General features: G+C 39.2%; 1 protein-coding gene across 1 annotated transcript; it reads right to left on the bottom strand.

Annotated features, from left to right (window-relative positions):
- Positions 1-1,183: 1,183 nt before the first annotated feature.
- ifih1 (interferon induced with helicase C domain 1) lies at positions 1,184-12,483 on the bottom strand. Its single transcript, XM_008328707.3, is given in 17 exon segments — positions 1,184-1,411; positions 1,498-1,591; positions 2,079-2,272; positions 2,354-2,515; positions 2,592-2,741; positions 2,916-3,172; positions 3,496-3,714; positions 3,829-3,952; positions 4,031-4,132; positions 5,275-5,492; positions 6,422-6,632; positions 7,542-7,768; positions 9,747-9,812; positions 10,309-10,371; positions 10,511-10,682; positions 11,797-12,005; positions 12,008-12,483. Coding segments are annotated over 17 exon segments (2,883 nt in total). The 5' UTR covers positions 12,225-12,483; the 3' UTR covers positions 1,184-1,213.
- Positions 12,484-13,607: the final 1,124 nt, after the last annotated feature.

Raw genomic sequence — 13,607 nt, 5'->3', positions numbered from 1 at the left:
ATTGCATGACATTAACTTAAGAGGCCTGAGATCACATTCAATGAGAAATAGTTAAAGACACATACAGGCCAATGTAGAAGGCAAAGAATCGTTTCACATTCATTCTAGAATGAATGTGAACCGATTTTGCCGTTACATAAATCATGCATTTTTAATATCAAATTAAATTTGAATCCCCTTTTGAATAACCACATTTAAGTTAAAAAGCTAATGTAAAAGCATATCCCTCTCAGTATTAGAAGACAAACACGACTGGTTGCAGTAACTACAGTCATAAAGTGGATTAGTCATACAATGAAGAAATGGGAAAAAGTGCAAAAAATGTGCAAAGGAGGTTCAGGCAAGAGGTGAGCAGTGACCAGTGAGCAGCAATTTGGTTTTATGCCCAGGAAAAATACTGAAGATATTTTTTTGCTTTGAGAGTTCTGGTAGAAATCCAGAGAAGAACGGAAGGAGTTGCACTCCACTGTTTTTGTGGACCTCGACAAAGCATACGAGGTACTGTATGACACAATTCAGAGTGGCAGAAAAGTATGTGAGGGTAGTGTAGGATATGCAAGACAGTATTTAGGTGTGCTGCCGGAGCGACTGATGGGTTCAAGGTAGTGGTTGGGTTACATCTGGAATCAGCTCCTCGTTTGCTACACTAATTTGAAGATTGACAGATGAGGTTATGTAGGAGGCTACATGTATCATGACATTTGCAGATAACACTGGCCTCTGTGGTAAAGAATAGTTGGATGAAAGGAATGTAGGTAGAAAGGAATGTAGGTCAGCAGGAGCAAGACAAAGTACATGAGTATAAATGAGAGTGAGGCAAGTGGAATGATAAAGACGCAAGGAGTAGAAGAAGTAAAGATGGATGACTTTAAATACCCAGGGTCAACCATCCAGAAAGTAAAGATGGATGAGTTTAAATACCCAGGGTCAACCATCCAGAGTACTGGACTGTTTACAATAAAGGTGGAGAAAAGGGTGTAGGCAGGGTGGAATGGATGGAGATGAGTGTCAGGTGTGACAGGTGACAGAAGAATAGCAGCAAAGTTGAAAGGGATGGTTTATAAGTCAGTAGTGATGACACACTGTGGCGACCCTTGAAGGAAAGAGTCAGAAAGCATAAAACAGCAGCAAGTAGGTTTTAGTAATATCCAAGTGTGTCTGCAGAATCTTTTTCAAGTCAAGCCCAGTTTCTGCGTATCATAGTTTGCCGGCTTCATTCTGTGTCTTCATCATCCGAGCCCTCGGCCAGCCTCATTGCATATTCGCTGTAGTCGAAGGAGGGAAATTTGACAGGAAGGTCGGCCCACCTGGTGCAGTTGGGAATCTTCTTTCCATTCAACGTTACAACAAAGTTTTTCACAAGGAGGCAGGGACACTCGATTGAGCGATAGTTCATCATTGTACCCCAACTCTGCAATAAAAGGGATTTATGAGCAAATGAGTCAGTCCACACAAATGTAATTACATATAAATAGATAAATTGAAAAGTCAGTTTACCCTCCCGCAGGTCTTGCAGGCTATGAAGGCAATACTCTCAAAATCAAGACGTCTTTCTTGCAAAGAAGTGTTTTCTCTTTTTACGTAGAGTTCACTTAAAAAAACAAAACCAAAAAATAAATAAATATTTTATATCACACCATTGGTTGCTCATAATGAGAATACAACTACAGCGATACCTCGGGGCACAAACTTATTTCTTTCACTGTGTTTGCGACCCGAAAAGTTGGTGCCCAGAATCAAATTTTTCCATTGCAACTAATGTAAATCCAATTAATCGGTTCCGTAGCCTCAGAAACATGTCTCAACAGTAATATGTTCAGGATTTTTAACAGCACTTTTACATTGGGAGCCATAATAAGTGATAAATCTGATGAACCTCTCATGTGAGCAGCGTTAGTAGTGGCGTGTGTTTGTGAATCGTAGCATTGTTCGTGAAACAAAGAAACAAAGTAGTTCTGCTCAGAAATACTGTTCGTAGTCTCAAATTCTGCTCAGAAATACTGTTCGTAGTCTGATTTGTTTCTGAACAGGGACGTTCATGACCGAGGTATCACTGTACAATACAGTAGATTTTATACCTAAACTGCGTTGTTACATTGACTTTGTGTGCATTTTCGATGACCTGGATGTCTTCACCGGTGCAGACCTGGGTGCTGCAGCCTCGACAGCTGAACATCACCTGAGATGGTTTCTCGTTCTTCATGCTTTTCTGTTTCTTCTTTATCTTCTTAACCTTCTCCTCCATTAATGCTTGAGCCTGAAAGTCTCTGATCTAATAAAAGACCACGTCACTAACAGGAAGGCCCCACCCCCCACACAGCCCAGATACGCAACAGAGTCCTATTGTACATACCTGCCTGTCATATTCCTTTGGATCTAAGGCTTTTATATTTTTGATAGCTTTCTCCATCAAGATCAGGCGGTGTTCATTCACATGTTCCTTTTCAGTCACACAGGAGTTTTTTACCTCCACCACAGTGTAACTGCTGTCGTCAGCTCTTCCTCGGCCTTTAGCCTATGGAAAATAATAGTTCAGTACACAGAGAATGGTTGACCACACATCAATAAACCCAGCTCCCTCCCATCATTACCTGAATCATAGAGATTTCATTGGTGACAAGGCCGTACCGGATAACAAAATTACAGTCTGGTATATCCAGACCTTCCTCTAGTACGGACGTAGCAACCAGCAGGTTTATGTCACCTTTGTCGAACTTCTTCAACATGGCTGACCTCTCAGTCTGGAAAACACACATGTGCATTGTGTACCCCAACACATCGTGACTTTTTACTTTTCAGGACTACTGCATGTGATCTACTAATTTATGTCATACTTGCATCAGGATAAAAAAATAGCTCTGTAGTGACAAAGCATGACACCTGGTGCCTAATGCTTCAGGCAAATATGTACTCACGGAGGTCATTGGTTTAACAACACTCTGGCCTCCTCCTCCAATGATATATGAGGCCTTCACACCAATGTCGGCAAACTTGGGGTTTTCCTGAATCCACTGGCTGAGAGCAATGGTACTGCGGCGTGTTTTAGTGAAAATGATTCCTCTGGCCTTCTCCCTGGTGCTGAACTCTCGCAGAATTGAGTGCCTTAGGTTACAAAGGCTGTCATTTTCATACTGCTGATTCTTCGCCAACTTCTCCAACTCTTCCTTGTTCTCTGCAAGACACATGAAGAAGTGGCTCATTTTTGAGGTACACAGTCTAGTATGGTCTGTTGGTAAACTGTTAATGTTGCACTACACTTGTTATGAGATTTAAGCTTTTAAAACATAAAAACCTTTAATTTATGAAGTATTCATTTTATTTATTGAGGGTGACTGTTTTGAAAGAATATAGTCAACTTGATTGGATGTCTAAAAGAGCAAGAATTTACTAAAGCCAGTACCTGCAGGCTAGTAATGTTATTATTATGATACAGTGTTAAGGGTCCACTTATAAACCTCTCAGTGATTCAGTCAGAATGTCAGACAATTATGTTACCTTTAAACAAATGGAAGAGGAACCTTTCGGTCTCTGTGATCTGTATGGTCTGCCCATCGTCATTAGGAGTTGTTTTCTTCCTAATCTCTTCCACATGGAATTCATTCAGAAACACCAGAGCATCGCACATGCGTATGGTGTTGCTGAGGTTCAGGCCCTCGTTGTAATGACGAAGGTGTTCTGCACAAGCCTGGACTTTGTGATCTTCCTCCATAGCAGCTAAAAATAAGATAAAAAATAAGATTAGACAACTTCCACTTGTGGAGTAGATCAGAAGCTCAGTCAAAGTCTATATAAATATACAGTGTATAATACACTGTTTCCTACACCTACCTTTTCTCTCAGTTTCAACAATCCATTGTTCATAATTCTGAGAACCAAGGTCACAGCTGGGGGTCAGCTGGGCATGAGTATGAATGCTGTTCATGATGTTTTTAATGACATCACCAAACGGGTCCTGGGAATGTATTTAGTTGTATGAAAACATTACACGGTAATACACACACTGTTACAAAATGCTACTAAACAAATTTACCTCTTTTCTATCTTCAATCTTCAAAACCAACTTTCTCTGCTCCTTTTTAAGACTCTCTGGTGTCGCCGTCATTATTCTGGAAGCATCTAAGTTTGCACAGATCTATAACAGAGACAAAGAGTTTTATTGGTAGCACAGATATAAAACTGAAAAGAGATTGTTGTTTTTATTTTGGATGAATGAAACTTCATGTTTTAAGGTGTAACAATAGAACCAGCCTGGCAGGACAAACAGGATCGTCCATGTTTCAGGCAAAGAAACTGGGGCAAAGATTAGAGGAACTCAGATCACAGAGGGGAAAATAAAAAAAAAGTCCATTGCGGCAGCTGAATAAGAATATAACCAGAAATACATTTTCTGTGTTGACAGCAAAACTATTTTGCAAGTCATATTGTGTCAAAAGATTTTTGACCAACATCTTTCCACCATGTCTGTCATTTTTTCTTCTAATATGCCAACAATGCCAATCAAAAATTAATTATTCATGTATACACAAGCCAAAACTGACTGACTTCAAACGCAGCATTGGGCCCAAAAGCAAACTTGGAAACTTGCATTCCAAAAACCCAACCACTGAGTGGCCGGCACAAGGCTCTGACTTAAATTCCAAAGAACATCTGTGGATTGAATTAAAATACCCAGGTGCATGACAGAAAAACGTACAAATTCTGGAGGAACATGAGAGAGTCACTGAAGAACGATGGGCTGGTGTGTCTCAGGGATTTACCTGTAAGTACTCCAAACAACTGCTTCTTGTTCCATAGGCAACACAAAAGACTGCATGCGTTTTAAATAAAGCTGATTTGTTCTGTTTTCTCTTTACAAGGTACCTTGGCAATACAGTACTTTAAAGGTATACATTAATTTTCTTGGGGTATGTGGAAAAACTATTTTTGTGGGACGCAGGGGGCTGGATGTTTGCGACTTGTGGTTTTTGTATTTCATTTTTAAGGGGATTTTATTTTTCCCCTACCGTATAATACATTTCAAAGTCCCTGCGGTCTGGAACCAATCACAGCAATTGACCAGCAAAAAACCCGAGCACTCAACCATTCGACTCAGACTAACTTTGGTGAAAATTAACTAATCCTGCATGTATTTGGACAGTGGACAGCAATTGGAGCATAAGCTCCACCCAGAAAGACCAGGAACTGAACGATCCTGCTCCAAGCTAGGCTTCCACCACCTAAGGATGTTGAAGTCAGTGCACTGCAGCATAATTAACAATATCTAGTTGCATTCACCTGCAGGATGTACTCCTCTGCCTGCTTTGTCTTGGTTGCTTTCCCGACCCCGGGTGAAGCGGTCAGACTCAGTATCTGAGGCAGGGGCACGGGTTCTTTGCCCTCCTTCTTCTTCCGTATGTTGGTGTGCTTCTTCCGCAGGTAGCGCATCATAATGCTGTTGTAGACGTCGCCCTTCTGAGTGTGATGACACTCGTCTATTACAAGCAGACTCAGATCTACGGAGGCAATGGACAAGACAGATGAAGCAATGATTTAATGTGAAGTAGAAGGACACTCTGATTCATACAGTACGCCTTTTTAATGAAACATTGTTCCACTAAATCACAAACGCACAGGGTGTTGTCTGTTTAACTTGCAGCGCAAAGTTGAAGATTATTGCCTAGGAGGAGAAATGTTTACATCTTTAGATGACAGTTCACCAGAGAGAAGAGCTATTTTCAAATTTCAGACTCTCTTAACTAAATACAGGTGATCCACAGATTATAGTACATTTGTTTAAAAAGATCCTCCCACACAAACCAGCTTTTTCTTCCAGGAACAGTTGACGTATCAGCCACACAATTACTATATACGTCTTTAAAAATAACTTGTGTATTTTACAGACGCACACGCCACTGACCGATGTGAAAGACAATCACTGGTACACACACGTTTCCTCAGAGTGATACACATCTGTCACTGGAGAACAGAGCAGCGAGAGTGGCAGCTTGATGTGCTGTGTGTGATGGAAGCCCTCATGTGAATTTGATCAGCCACACGCTGATGGCTTGAACAGACGCGTGGCCTGGAAACCAGGAGATGTGGGTGTAGGGGTTGGGGGAGTGCACACGCTCTCAGGCGTTTCAGCAAACAGCATATGTTCCACTGAGGTGGCTATTCCACCTTGGAGTGGTGAGAGCCAATAGGAGTGAACGGAAGAGATGACACACTCTGACAGATCCTGTCAGGTATCATCAGGGGAGAAGCTGCAGAGATGAGTCCTCACTGTGGTTTTTCTGCTTCCAAGACTTATCATAGTCTTCACTTTCTGGTTTTCATAAAGTCATGCTCACTTGTTTTAGGCAAAGTCATGATTTTCCTGTGGTGAAAGTAAAAATATTTCTGGATAGAAAATTAATTTTTTTACTATTGTTAAGTCTCCTACCGCTTAAGTTCACGCCTTCGTCTTCTCCTTTGTTTGACAGTTCCAGGGAGTTTTCCAGGATCTGGGCTGTGCAAATGACGACGTCGTTTTTCTTAATGATCTCTGTAAAAGAGATTTTCAGCTGGCAGTCTCCGCTGACTCTCTCCACTTTATATGTGGACTTCAGTAACGGCAGGAACTCAGCGGAATAATGCTGCTCCACCAGAGGAATCTGCAGGAAACCATAAAAAATGATGTGTATAATGAGAGTGACACAGCAGGTATAATTTTTTTATTATTATACAAGGATTAGCTGTTTCAAACAGTGTTTTGTTAGTGTTTTGCTAACACTAGTAGTAAAACATCTGTTCCATTACATTTGTTTGTTTGTTTAGTCATGCCATTTCATAAAATGAATGCCCTGTAGGTAACACACATTCAGTAGCAATTTCAATTCCTCTTCACACAAAGGATTTTACTTTTATACATTCGTTTTATTGTGGATAGGGACAGTGGTGGTCCACAAACCCATTTTTGTTTGCAAAAACTTTATGCTAACTCTTTTACAGAGGGTAAAAACAAGTTCTTGTAACTAGAAATGTGAGTACTTTACCAAACTACAGAAATGAGTTTTTCACTGCATTTTTGAGACTTTTCAAAACAGGGCGTCTCCTGGTCTGTTTTTATTTCTGCATAGTCTGTGATGTTCAGTGAGTGTTTGTTCATGATCATGAATAATAACTGCAGCATCTATGATTTAATGGACAGTCATGCACACAATGATTTATTCATTTTAATATGAACGTTTTATGACTATCCAGCCACATTATGACTTCTTTCTAGTGCTGAATAATGATGACATCAACAGCACTGTTTTTAAGCCAGAATATTTGATTTGAATTGGAACACAGTGTTTTTTCACTCTACACAGAGTGAATCACATTCAGTACGTACCAAATAGTTACAAAGTGAAGGGGAAAATCTAAACCTCATGGTTTGTTGTTGTGGGGAGTCGACCCACATATACAGTTCGTACTGAAATCTTACTGAAGTGTTTTGTGTGACCATGAAAAGGACAGGAATAGGTTACCATTGCAGTGCAAAGCCATGAATCTGGCACATCAGACTCAGGTTGCAGTACCTTGTTCACTAGGACGACAACCTTTCCAGACATCCCCTCTGCCCTCCTGCTGTCCAGATGTTTTTTGGTAATATAAACTGCCACTCTGGTTTTACCACTTCCTGTCGGGAGGCATACGATGATGTTTTTCCCCTCTAAGGCAGGTCTTGCGACGTCCATCTGATAATCCCGAAGACTAATATCTGCACTCTCCGGGCCTCCGGCTGCAGCCGCTGGCTCGGCTCCATCTGAAGTACAGAATAGAGGTTTAGACAAAATGTCTCTCTGTCAGCAACCCACAATTACAGCGGTAAAAATACTGCCCTCGTCATTGCTGGTTTTGGTTTTGTAGTGGAATGTTTTCTCACTGCTTCTATTGAAAACCTACTTCACAAAACAAACAAGAACTAACTAGAATAGCCATAAATCGATGTGCTTCTCTAACAGCCAAGCTGGAGCTTCCACTGGATCAGGTTTACAAAATACCAACAAAAGTCCAATATGTGAAACAGATGTGGAATTTCACAAACCAAAATACACAAATGGACAATAATTATAGCCTGTTATAAATAAAACACTATAAGGTAAGAATATTTTAAACACATTTAAATACATTTATTTTTAAATGTCAAGTAAACTATCAGAAGTGAAATCTACTAGTCAATATTGGGTTTGACCTCTCCTGACCTGGCCTGATGATTTAATGTGGCTCGATCTGTGATTGTTTGCTTTACATTCTGTAAATGATTTAAAAATTCATTTTTATGGGCCCCACTTGGCTTGGTGGGTACCAATCAAAATTATTTCAGTGTTCTCTTATTTGCTTTATCATTTTATTTCCTTTGCACAATAAGAATAAGTATGTAGAAATTTCAGTGTTTCCAATAAAGTTTGGTGGAGTTTCAAAGCAAAAGCTCTGGGGGCCTCAAAGAATCTTCCTAAAAAAAGGGAGGTGCTGCAGAAAAGGTTTGGAAAAGACTGCTATGGAACATTTCTCAATAAATGTTTTGCTTAGCAGTTGGATGAGCATCTACATAAATGAGTCTCTTTTAGGATTTTAACCTAAATGAGTCTGTTTATATTAAACATGCAGTTTCTATAAAATTATATGAGTGACTTATGGTTAATTTATGGTGTGAATTGAATTAATGTTTTTAATGACAGCAGACTTAATACGATCCACTTTCTCACAATGACTCATGTACTCTGTCTGGCCTGTGGCTTTCGGGCAACTGTGCACCATGTGCACACCATCCATCTACAGTTTCCCAAAGTTATGAATACAAACCCCCCACAATGTTACATTTTTCCTCTAGTGCAGTCAGTTTTTAATTTCCCAGACTTGGCATACCAGAGGTTAAAGGGAAATTTCAAGTAACTGCATAAATATGTCTGTGCAGACGGAGAGAACTGGAGAACCAGAGAGAGCTTTTATAATAAGAAGTAAACATAAGCCCAGACACTGAAGCTATTACATAAAGGAAGTCAACAATTAGTGATGTTTTGTATAATCACATTCTTACTTTTTCATGTGATTTAGTCCAGTGAAGCAACAAGCTAACGTTCTAGAAAACAAGTCCTTTGTGGAATGTTGTATTCTGCTGATAGTGAATGTAATTCTCTCTGTTTCTCTCTCTATTCCACAAACAACCATAAATTGTACCTGTCTGAGGTTGTATCAGAGTCACACATGGCCCTCGGGCCATTGCTTGGATAGGACGGTTCTAGGTTGATGTACAGTACGAATGGGTAAAGGTTTCTTAAGTCTATCTCACTCTAAAGCTGGAAAAAAAAGGATGACACATCCTAGCTTGTTAACGATGTAGACCATTGCTCACCAAATTACCAACAGATGAGATAAAGAACCAAAGCACGAATACATTCAAAAGAAGTCGAGCGGTGACCCACTTCCCAGCAACGAGAACTTAATTTATCCTTTACACAATATACAGTCAGCATGTGGTTCCAATTTGCAGCTCTGTCCTCCTTGACCTCTATGTGGTTGATCATGGTGCACACATGGATCATATTATTTGTTGTGATGCACATGGGACACACAGAAATTCCACTTTTACAATCCTACTGCACACCTTTCTGACACCACTGGGCATTTACATGCAACATTGTCCATCTGTCATCAGAAAAAGAGTTTACTGTGTGACTACTGTACTGTAAAAACAGTAATAGTAAAATAAGTAGTGAGTAGAGCTTGAATCCAACGCATACCTGTGAGTGGGGGCTTGTGGCTATTTGGCAGTTCTTTGGATAAAACATCTGCTCCTCTATACAGATCTGAAAAAGATGTAAAAACAACAACAGTGAAGTAGAACATACTCCAAAACCTTAATAATATTTTAATTAATATTTTTTTATTATTTACATCTGTGCAGTGTCCAGCACTACGGTTAGTTTTAAACAAAGTGTGCTGATTTTTATTATTTACATCTGTGCAGTGTCTCTGTTTAATTTGTGCTATGTGACAGTTCACAGTAGTAATTCTCAGCCCCCTACTCTATTACCCAACTCTTACACGTTCGTAGCCTCTGGCTGTGAAGAAAAATTGTGAACAGTCACCATCACACACACATAATCTCCTTATGCACTTTTAAAGTACCAGTTAACTTTTATCCTTGTGTTTATGACTGACTACAGCATCTCTGGCAGTGCTGTTATTTCAACTGATGTTGTAATGTTCAGGATGCAATGGCAATAAAAAGCTACAATTTAAAACCTGCGGTTTCTTATTGGGAATCCTCGGTTAAGTGGTTGCCCATAAATTCAAGACTACCTTGGCTCTCATCAGCTGCGAATGAAATCTTCTCTGTGCCGGCTTTGCCTTCTTTGGGTCCATCTTTATGAGAGAGAGAATGAAAAAAAAAAAGTTTGTGTTATAAAGTTATAAAGTATACACTCCTAATTACTCTTTTGTCCCTGTGTTACAGTAAATAAAGTATTTCCTTGAAGGCTGTGCTTTCTGGTAAGTTAGTCACCTTGCTTGCCAGAGTCAGGTGACCCTCCAGTGAGCTCATACAGCTCATGGTGCTCGGTTTCTCTCAAAATGTCGAGGAACTGTGAAAACCACCCATGTTGACCCCTCACGATGCACCTCAGAAGTTCACGGGCGCCACTCCTCGGTCCTCTGTTTGCTATATCTGTTCTAATCTGCAACAAGAATCAAGGCATTCAGTGAATTGGACGTGTTGCGCAATTGTCCCAGGGCTCGGCAACTGGGAAAAGGGTATTTGGCTGCCCTCTAGTGGTCAAAAGGGACAGCTACCATTAACCAACGTATTTCTAATATTCAATAATGTAATTTCGAAAATAAACAATCATATAGTTGTGTCTAATTCTTATGATTTCACATCGATGCTATATTTAAATGGAAATGGTCACATTAAATAGTTAATAGTAATTACACATTTGCCAAAGTTCACTGTAATAATGTATTAAATTTACTTCTGTTCAATTTCTGAGATTCAAACAAACAATGAGTTTTTTGTGTTTTAGGCATTCTATGTACAGACAACAATTTACTTAGTATAGTCATTATTTACTATAAACATAATTTATAATCCAGTGTGTAATGAAATTGTTTTCTCAACTCTTTTGAACGAAATGGCAAAGCTGCTCCCTGAAAAACGACTCCTTGAAAGTCGTAATACGTTTAAAAATTGACCATGTTTACCTTTTATAGTGCTGCCAAAAGTACAACCGTCGTCGGTTTTTACCCCTTTAAAATAAATATATGCCACAATTCATTATACAATCATTTTTAGCTCAATAAAAAAATACTTAATTAGCGCCACAAGCTACCAATCCTGCTCACACGTAACTTCGCTTATCACGCGACATTTCATTTGACCGTCTACAGCCAATCAGACAATAACAAGTGGTGACGCAGCACGTGGCTGTCAAGACGCAAAACGTAAAAAAAAAAAAAAATAATTCATAGGTAAAACTTTGTCGTATGTGCTACTTATGATAGTTCGTTATTAAAGCAGCTTGGTTTGAGACATGTCGAATTTTAAATTGTGTTGTTCCATAGCTTTCCTCAAAATACGACAATTTAAAGCCGTTGGTCCAACAATTTAAATGTTTAAATATGTTAAGAGAGTTACTTATGGTCCTATTTTTATGGTACTCATTTAAGGGTACGAATCGCCTAAATCCCCATTTCCCTTGGAACCTGGTTACAAAGAGTTTTGAATCCTTCACATGCTAATGACCAACAGAGCACAACACCTGACTGCTTCCTTCCAAAGCGGATTTTACTCACAATCTCTGAGTCTTCTCTCGTGATCAGCTCTTTTGAAAGACAATGAACATACACCTCTTGGGTCTTCATTTCCACAAGACTCGGGGACAGTAACTCAATAAGTCGGACATACTGATCATTATCTTCCTCTTCTGCGGGATCCGGGCGTTTATCCTGCAAATAGTCCGCTGCATGTTTACAACCTGAGTTTTCCAGTCCATCCAGGAATCCCACCCTTCGGCCGGGTGTTTCCTAATGACCGCGTCAATGAGGAGATCCGCAGCTACTATATTACCATCTGTCCTCGCTCTTTGGCGAATCAGCTCCTTTGTGTCAACTGGGATAAACTGTAACTGATCCAGGAGCCGGTCGACCACAATGCACACCTTCAGTCTGGCTCTCAAGTCTTCAATGAGGTTCTCCCTTGTTTCATCAGTACCAGATGCCATTTCCTCTCACCTTGGATGAACTGTGATCACAACGTAAACAATCTACACAGACTGCTGATAAAAATACTAACGTAAGACGTTCAGGGGGAATTCAAACTTTCACTTTCGTTTCTACAAACCCTGAATTGTAATAACATAAAAGCACCACTAGATGAGAGTATTGGTTCACAGTCGATACTCGAGGACAAATACGATGCATTACACCTGCATGCAGATGCTTCACAACTGAAATGTGTCCCAACCTTATTTGAAGTAATTAAAAAAAAAAACACTGTCAAAATTTACATTACAATTATTTGACATATGACATATTAAACGGACTAGTGGAAAAAACAACAACTTCTGAATAACAAAATAAACATATTCATTAGATTCCAGGTTTTTTTAAGTATATTTTGCCAAAATTCAACAAAATGCAACTTTAGCATATGATTTTATGATGACTTTATCTGAGAATAAGGGGTGGGATCTTTTTAAACTTGATTTTAGAAATACAAATTATTGCAATACAATCACAGTCATACTTGGTGAGCAGGATAATTAGACTTTCCTCTAATATTATTAGTCAGATGTTTATATTAAATATTTTCACAACATATAATAATAGTTGACTTGGTTTAACCTGGTTTAACCTGACAATAATTATGACGAAAACATGAGCAACTTGAGCCACATACAATAATTATGACTTGTACATGGAAAACGATTTAAGACTTACTTGGAACGAAAACATGAGCAACTTGAGCCACATCTCCCCAACTAAAGACCAGATGGTGTCTTCAGAAAAATTCTGGTAATTTTTGCTGAATTGCACTATTAGTAAGACATTAAGAAAACATTTCTGTGTCGCTCACTGCGCACATTTCCTACAGTTTATTGCTCTTTTGCTCGTGCTGCTTTTAATTCTCACCCAAAATCAAGAATGTGAGTTTTTTTTTTACCTCCTCCTTTTACATACGATTCTCAGTAAAGTAAGGAACCATTGAAAAGACCATTATAACAATATATTACCACCATGCAAGAAATGTGGTTTTTCCTTCTCGTTTACTTTTAATGGTATTTCTTGAAGATTTTAGGACACAGCAAAAGGCTTTAGAAAAGACTGGACAGCAGTAAAAGGCAGAAGTCAGACATAACCTCTCCATAAAATTGCAACGCTGCTTACAGACTTATCAATTATTTAGGAATATGAAAGGTTTTCTTAGGCAACACTTGGAAATCCCTGGTAAATCCACATTCATTCTGGCTCTTCATAAAACACATACGTAAGTATTGCGTTACTTCCTGGTCTCACTGACTTGAATGATGGGAAACTAAAGACACAAAGTAAATGTTTAATTTATTGCTCCCACAGCTTCAAAACAAGCATTTTGTATTTTACTT

The sequence above is a fragment of the Cynoglossus semilaevis genome, chromosome 16 (genome assembly GCF_000523025.1).
Source record: "Cynoglossus semilaevis isolate Cse_v1.0 chromosome 16, Cse_v1.0, whole genome shotgun sequence".
In the NCBI taxonomy this organism is placed as follows: Eukaryota; Metazoa; Chordata; class Actinopteri; order Pleuronectiformes; family Cynoglossidae; genus Cynoglossus; species Cynoglossus semilaevis.
The sequence above is the reverse complement of the archived record's forward strand: the minus strand, read 5'-3'. Positions and strand labels throughout refer to the sequence as shown.